At 37.1% G+C, this 8,109-nt stretch overlaps 1 protein-coding gene across 1 annotated transcript; it reads right to left on the bottom strand.

Annotated features, from left to right (window-relative positions):
* Positions 1-468: 468 nt before the first annotated feature.
* Positions 469-2,614, bottom strand: LOC307180104 (F-box only protein 34-like; the record flags this gene model as incomplete). Its single annotated transcript, XM_079910231.1, has 1 exon — positions 469-2,614. Exon 1 carries the CDS (start codon positions 2,527-2,529, stop codon positions 469-471), a length of 2,061 nt encoding a protein of 686 aa, XP_079766357.1. The 5' UTR covers positions 2,530-2,614.
* Between the last annotated feature and the right edge of the window lie 5,495 nt (positions 2,615-8,109).

Consider the following 8,109-nt stretch of genomic DNA (forward strand, 5'->3'; position numbering starts at 1 on the left):
AGCATACTTTTCACCCAAGAGTACTGCTATTCTCTTCATAGGACACTATTCACTTATTTCAGATACGGTGCCAGTGCTCAAAACATGCCCAGAACCCCTTTTTGGGGATTGCCTGCATAGTCTGCGATGAACTCTGCTGAACATTCTTGACGGTGGCAAGTCTTCTTTGAACAATCCTTTGAAGAAGGATTCGATTTGGGAAAACAGGCATAGTTATTCACAGCCAAGTGGATCAAACTGTGGGATACAGCCCTGGATCAAGCATGAGGCACCACTATAAAACGATGAGACCGATTTTCTTGTACAGCTCGTAAATTCAGAGATTTAAGATGCCTGAGCAATGGCAGTCCTGATGGAGTAGCAGAGGTTCTCCTGGAACGAAGACTGAGAGGCAACACTCACTGGAACGGCGTATCTAGGTTGTGGTTTGCAGTTTTAAAGATCAATCCGTTGCCTCGCACATAAACTTTAGTACTCCTCTTCAGTTTCAGTCCCTTTTGCTTTCTTATGGATTGCCCGATTAAAGCTATGGCAAGCAGGGACCCAGTGATTGTCATGAAGCCCCAGCTTACAGCCAGGGAAGCCCTTCTGAGACCGGTGGCAGCACATCCAGTATCCCGGCCTATAGGGCAATGCCTGGCAATAGGACTTGGGGTGCCACCGGCACAGGGACACATCCCCTTTCACATATTTTTTCTTGCACTGCTTGCACGGATCCTCTCTATAGCGTGGATCCCGAACCCAGCGAGAATCTGCTGGCCTGATATTGTAATATTCAATGATAAACTTGAAATAGCAGCAGGTACATTTAAGAGCCACTAAACTCTTAGTGGGAAGTAACCTGAAGATTTTCACCATAATGTGGTGGGGCAGAAAAGCCATGTACTGCTGAGGCTCCAGAAGCTGCTGGATTTTAAACCTGGTCTCCAGAAAGTCATGCGACACCTGCTTCTTCCAACTGGATGCCTCAAGCACTGGCAATGTACTTTCCACAGAAGCCAGCGGGACAAATGAATCAGCCGAGACACTTTTTTCCTCAGATGCACTGTCACCCTCAGCAGCATCTTCAAGTTGACTGGCCTCGGAAGACTCTTCTGTTGTGCCTTCATTCAGCTGGGAACAGCCCGACTGGTGCTGACCAGATGGCAAAAAAAACAACATCCCTGGAAGTGGGTCTTCGCAGGACTTTGAGCTGGAAGGCTGGTCTTTCTCTACCTTGGACACAGTGATACTAATGCACAAAGATTCTTTTCTTCTCTGATCAGGATTTTGGCTAGCAAGAGGCACAAGCTCTTCACTCATACCATCAATAGCATCTGGGGGCAATTCAATGGCTTGGGGACAGGTGCGAGGAGGAAAAGGTGACCCAACAAGTTCCTCTGTCATTTCCACATCATGTGTATTGCTGTTTTTCATGGCAATCTGCTGATCTGGCTCTAATTCTGCACTGTCCGTGTGCAAACTCATGCCTGCTGGCAATGAGGGACAGCCCCGAGGAGCGCCGTCCCAGGTCTGGTCCCCCTTGGGAGAACAATGGTCAGCTCTTAAGGGGCCACAGTCCACAGATACAGACCCCACAGTTTTCACCTGAGTGTCAGGTACCTCCAAGGCGCCTTTGTTTGTTTTGCTTTCCTCAGCCTGGGTGCCATTCACAAGCAACACGCGGTCCACATTGCGACGGAAGCTGTTATTCCTCGAGAGGCTCCCAGGCTCACGCTGGCTCTGCCGCTTCAGGCACTCGGACTCCAGCCTGGCTACCATGTCAAGGACACGGACTGGCTCACTCTGTGGTTCACCAACCTCAGGATTTCTCCTTTCCATGGGTTCTTCACATGCTCCTGGGGCAGACAAGGGCTCGGGGACTGGGGGCATACCTCTGGATGGCCCGGAAAACCGCACCACAGCAGGTGAGTTAGTGCAGTTTTTCGCACAACTGGCTAGCAGAGCACTGGCTCTTTGCTCGAGGAAGGCAACCATTTGTATGACCGACAGAGGCCTCCCGGCATAGACTCCGTCCCCGTTGTCACTCACGTAATGCACAGAACAATGCTCGATGCCACACGCAAAAGGCTCAGGTTGGTAGCATCTGCTGTTGACTTCCTTCATCCTTTCTAACTGTATCTTGGCTTTTTTAAGATCCCCTGATTTTTTCCTTCTTTTAGTAGCTCTCCCATCAATATCCCAGGAGCTTTTTATTTTCATAGATCCTATTCTATTACTACACTGGTGGGCTGCAAAGAATGCAATCTTTTCCTTGGTATTTCCCGGTTTCACGACAGCCCAGATATCAAGTGGCCCTTCCCCTTCCTCACCCTGGTGGATTGTTGCAGACGATGCATCCTTCTTGGTTTTAACATTCACGCTGCTCTCTTCGGGACTGTTCCCACTCATACTGCACAGGACATTTGGAGAAAGGATTCCAAAAGGCTTTCGAGATGATGCTTTACCAAGAGAGGCTGAAGGAAAGACACTTGGTTTCATACAGCTAGCTTTGCATTTTTCATCATTTATAGCTTGTTGGTGGCTCATAGGAATTCTCAGAGTTTCCTTGATGATTTCCAAAGGTCACACTTTCTTCTGGAGTTTCCAGTATGGCTTTAGGTGCATAACAGAGGCTCAGCTGACGAACCCTGTCTAGATACAGAGATCCCAATCAGTTTCATATTGCTTCATTCTTCCATTTGATTGGTTAAATCAGAATCAAACATCTTAGTATGTACCCCAGCAAAACAAGGCAATAAACCAAGGAAGATGACTCTATGCGAAATGAACATAATGAAGGCAAGTCACAGGATGTTCACTGAGTAGCAGTTCTGCGCTCCTGTCCCGGCCGGGGCCTTGCCCGGGGCTGCACCTGGGGAGAACAATTTAAAAATTATTTTTCATATATTTTAGTGCTTATAATTTTAGACTGAGTATAATATGCATATATGGCATAAGAACAAGAAAGGAGGCCTCTTCAATAGTGAAATATTTATTCTACTTGAATGTTTCTAGAGAAGCAATAGATCTTCAAAATATATGAAGCAAAAGCTGCCAGAACTAAAAGGAGAAATAAATAAATTCACAATTATGGTTGGAGATTTCAACAATCCTCTTTCAGTGATAGAACTAATTGGCAGAAAATCAGCAATGATGTAGAAGTGCTGTATAACACATTCAACCAACAGGATCTAATTGATTTCTATAGAGATTTCTACCAAAAAAAAAAAAAAAAGAATATACATTCTTCTTAAATGCACATGAAACATTAATGAAGGAAGATTATATTCTGGTTTATAACTAAACCTTAACAAGTTTAAAAGAATTGAAGTAATATGAAGTATGCTCTATGACAAAAATGAAATTAAGCATGACATCAATAATAAAAAGATAACAGCAAAATCTCAAAATACTTAGAAATTAAACAACAAATTTCAACCATTTAGCAACAAACAACTCTCAAGGGAAATTAGAGAATATCTTAAACTGAGCAAAATTTAAGCACAACATGTCAAGATTTGTGGGACATAGCTAAAGCATTGCTTAGAGATAAATGTATAAAACTAAATGGTCATATTAGAACAAGAAGAAAAGTCTAAACCTAAAAATCTAGCTTCTTACTTAAGAAGCTAGAAAAAGAGGAGAAAACAAACCCAAAGTGGGCAAAAAGAAGAAAGTGATAAATATAAGAACAAAAATCAATAAAATTGAAACCTGGAAAACAGGAGAAAATCAATGAAAACAAAGCCAATTCTTTGACAGATAAATAAAATTGATAAAACATAACAAAACTGAAAAAAAGCAAGACACAAGATACAAGTTTGTAATATTAGGAATTAAAGAATGGATATCAATACATACACCTAAGGTGTTAAAAGAATAATAAGGGAATACTCTGAACAACTCTGAGCATAAATTCAATAATTTATATGAAATGAACAATTTCCTCAAAAACTGTAAACCACCTAAATTCATTCAAAATTAAATATACCACATAAATAGTAATATGACTATTAAACATATTGAATTGATAGTTAAAAACCTTCTCAAAAAATCACAAGTTCTAGACAGTTTCACTGACAAACAATATAAAATTTAAAAAGGAACTAACAATTTTACATAATTTCTTCTAAATAATAGAAGAGGAGGAAACATTTCCCAAATCATTTTATGAGGCTGACATTTCCTTGATACTAAGACCAGACAGACAGACTACAAACAAAAGAAACTACAGACAAATAGCCTTCATGACCATAGATCCATAAACTTTTTTGCTAATATTTTATTTTGAGAACATAACCTGGTTCAATATTCAAGGATCAATCAATGTAATTTATCTTAGTAACAGATGAAAAAAGAAAACAACATAATCATATCTCCTGATGCAGAAAAAGCACTTGACAATATATATATATATATATAGATATAGATATAGATATAGATATAGATATAGATATATAAAAAACATTCAGAAGGGGATTTCCTGACCCTGAACCTGACAAACTATATCTAGAAGAAAATCTACAACACCACACTTAAAGTTGAAAGACTGGATGTTTCCTCCTAATATTGGAAATAAGAGAAGAATGACTGCTTTCTTCTCTTCCATCATAATGGACATCCTAGGCAGTGTGATAAGGCAAGAAAAAGAAATAAAAGACATATAGATTAGAAGGAAAAACATAAAGCTATCCCTATTTGCAGATGACATGATTGCCTAGATAGAAAATCCCAATGAATCTATAAAAATAATCTGGAAATAATAAGTGAGATTAACAAGGTTGCTGGATATATGGCCAACACACCAAAATCAATTGTATACTTATACACTAGTAATGTATAATTGGAAACTGAAATTTGAAAAAAATCCTTTTACAATGGATTGTAGCTACATGGATAATTCTCTTTCTCTCTCAAGAAAAAGGAAAATATTTAGGCACAAATCTAGCAAACATATTAAAAATCTCTATGCTGAAAACTACAAATGATGATGAAGAAAATCAAAGTCATAAATAAATGAGAAGTATATTATGCTCATAGATTTGAAGACTAAACATGGTAAAGATATCTACTCTCCCCAGATCATCTATAGAGTTAATGCAATTCCAATAAAAATCCCAGAAAGATAATTTGGAGATAGAAATAGCATGATTCTAAAAATGTGTATAAAAAAATAAGGGAGCTAAGATATGTAAAACAATTGGAAAAGAAGAATTAAGTTGCAGGAGTTACACTTCTCAATTTTAAGACTCCAGATTATGTGGTTTTAGGTAAAGGGAAAAAACATAGATCAATAAAACCAAAACAGAGATTTCATAAATACACCCATATGATATTTGACAAACACAGAAAGGCAAACAAAGTTACAAGACTTTAGAAAAAATCGGAAAATACCCCTATATGACCTGGTGTGATTTATTTTTAATCTCACACTTAAACCAGAAAGAAAATATATAAGTATCAAGTAATTATAAGTGCAATGTTTTACAAACATCAATAAATCCATTTTTGAATATAATGGAAATTAGTAACTTCAACACATTCTGGAAAATACTAGAGACAGGTCTGGCACCGTAAAGAGCTTCTTGTTTTTCCTTGTCCAAAAACAAAAATACTTGAGCATCACAACTGAAACTTGAAAAAAAAAATAAATGCTAAGAACAGACTTTCAACTATCTTGCAAATAAATTCTTCTTTCTCTTCTTTTCTGCCTCATGAATAAAATGAAAGGTTAATATTGTCAAATGTAGACATCTAAAACCAAATAAATTTAAGTGCTTAAATAGTTTTAAAATATGTTCTCTTCTTGCAATACACTTCTTTTTATTTTTTGTCAACATTGACTTCAAAATTTCCTCAAGCCTTTTAGAGCAGATAATTTATAGAGCAGGATTCATGCAAAGTTCCCTTTCCATCTTCCATTGAACTCCTATCTTTGATACTGTGTATTAGGAATAGTTCTATATGTGAGACTGAAACTCTGGCATTTACAAAATGTGACAAAGTTTATGGCCTTTGGAAGAAAATAGGGCAATTAGACAAATTCATCTGTTCAACTTTATGACCTTATTAGCCAGATTTTCTCTACTTTTTTCCATTTTTACAAACAAGTTTTCATTCACTATCAATGTTATTGCAACCATTTTCAACTATTGAATTGACCTTTCATTTTATAAACATCAGTAAACCAACCATTAAAGTGCAATGAAAATTTGTAACTGCAATTCATCATGAAACTTACAGAAACAGTCTGGAGAGTATAACACATTAGTAATCACAATCACAGTCAGAGTTCTCCATGGCATCATGTCTGTTGACAGCAGGAAGTCACTCCAAAACTTCTGTAGCCCAAAGGTTAAAGATTTCAGATTCCTAGGCTCTCAGGGGAAAAAATAATCCATGGTTATCATAAGAAGGAAGTACAGGTAAGTAAGCAAGCTTTATATTTAGAAAACAATATAAAATTTTATTTCATGATGAATATATAAGGTTTTTAAGAAGCAGTAGATATTTCTGATTTATTAATATGTATCACCTCTCCAAGGACTCAAATAAAGTACTCCCTGCAAATAATAGTTATTTGATCTAATTTAAAGCAACTAGATTTTCTCCATATTTTATTGTTTATCTCTTTTAGATCACTTCATTCAATGCCAGAAGTAATTATTTTCCCAATTGTTCATCTGTCATATTTGGCTTAGACAAGTATACGTATGAAGAACACCTTCATTAACTTACACTACCATCATATTATTAATCATTTCCTGTATGGGCAATAGTTTTAAGACTATATTTATTTATTATGTCCAGTATCTAGAGAAAGTATCTGATTATAAATAGTAAGAAAACGTGGCTTACAGTGCATTAATATATAAGCATTAAATATATTGCCAGTCTTCAGGAATAGCTCTTGGTACTGTCTTGACTCCCATTTGCCACTACCCTCCCAGTTTCTGGAAATGACATTAGAAGAGCAATTGTCCTTTGGTGTTGTTCCTAAATACCTTATTTATCTTGTTTTCTTTTTCACCCCACTCATATCCACTTGCAAAGATGACCTCAAAGCTACAATTTGTTTATGAGTTTTTAAAAAATAATTTACTATATATGGTATGTGTCAGCCATTGAACTAGACCTTTCATTCACTCTCATGGGACATGCACCACACATATTTTATGATATCATTATTCTAATACTTATAGACAAATAAAGTGAATTTCAGCACAGAGTTATTCAGTGGCTGAAGTTTCAAACTCTGATATATCAGTTTTCAAAATAACTTTATTTTATTTTAGTATGTGACTTCTGAAACATCAGAAGGGCTCCTACTGGAAATGGGAGAGTATGAAACATATCTTTATATAAAAAACAAACACAATATCTCATTGTTCATTGAGCTATCATGACTGTATTATGTTACTCTCTTCTTAAAATTGGTTTAGATAAATATTGTGAAGGTGTTCTGTCATGCAGGCATAGTTTAATTTGTATTTTACATGGGGATAAGAGAGGAAATTGAGTTTTCATGGAAATGCCCATTAGTTAATGTGAATGACAGAAAAATATGAAAAGTGGTAATACTTAACAAAAGAGGGGCTTCCGTGGTGACACAGTGGTTGAGAATATGCCTGCCATTGCAGGGGACATGGGTTCAATCCCTGGTCCCAGAAGATCACACATGCCGCAGTGCAACAAAGCCCATGTGCCACAACTACTGAGCCTGCACTCTAGAGCCCACAAGCCACAACTACAGAAGCCCATGTGCCTAGGGCCCGTGCTCCACAATGAGAGGAGCAACAGCAATGAGAAGCCAGCGCATCGCAGGAGAGTAGCCCCCGCTGGCCACAACTAGAAAAAAGTCCACATGCAGCAATGAAGACACAACACAACCAAAAATAAATTAATTTAAAAAAATACTTAACAAAAGATACTTTAAAAAATGATACTTAAAGTATCTTTCATCACAGCGTTTCCAAACATGAAAAAAATAAAAAGCATTAAGACTCCCTAGACATTCCCATATGGCAGTACAGGAATTTTGAGTCTTACTCTGCATATTTAGAAGCTCTACTATAAAAAATTCAAATGGTCTGGTTGTGACTGATTGAAAATAAAATTAAAAATACG

This window comes from Stenella coeruleoalba, assembly GCF_951394435.1.
Source record: "Stenella coeruleoalba genome assembly, chromosome: X".
Classification (NCBI taxonomy): Eukaryota; Metazoa; Chordata; class Mammalia; order Artiodactyla; family Delphinidae; genus Stenella; species Stenella coeruleoalba.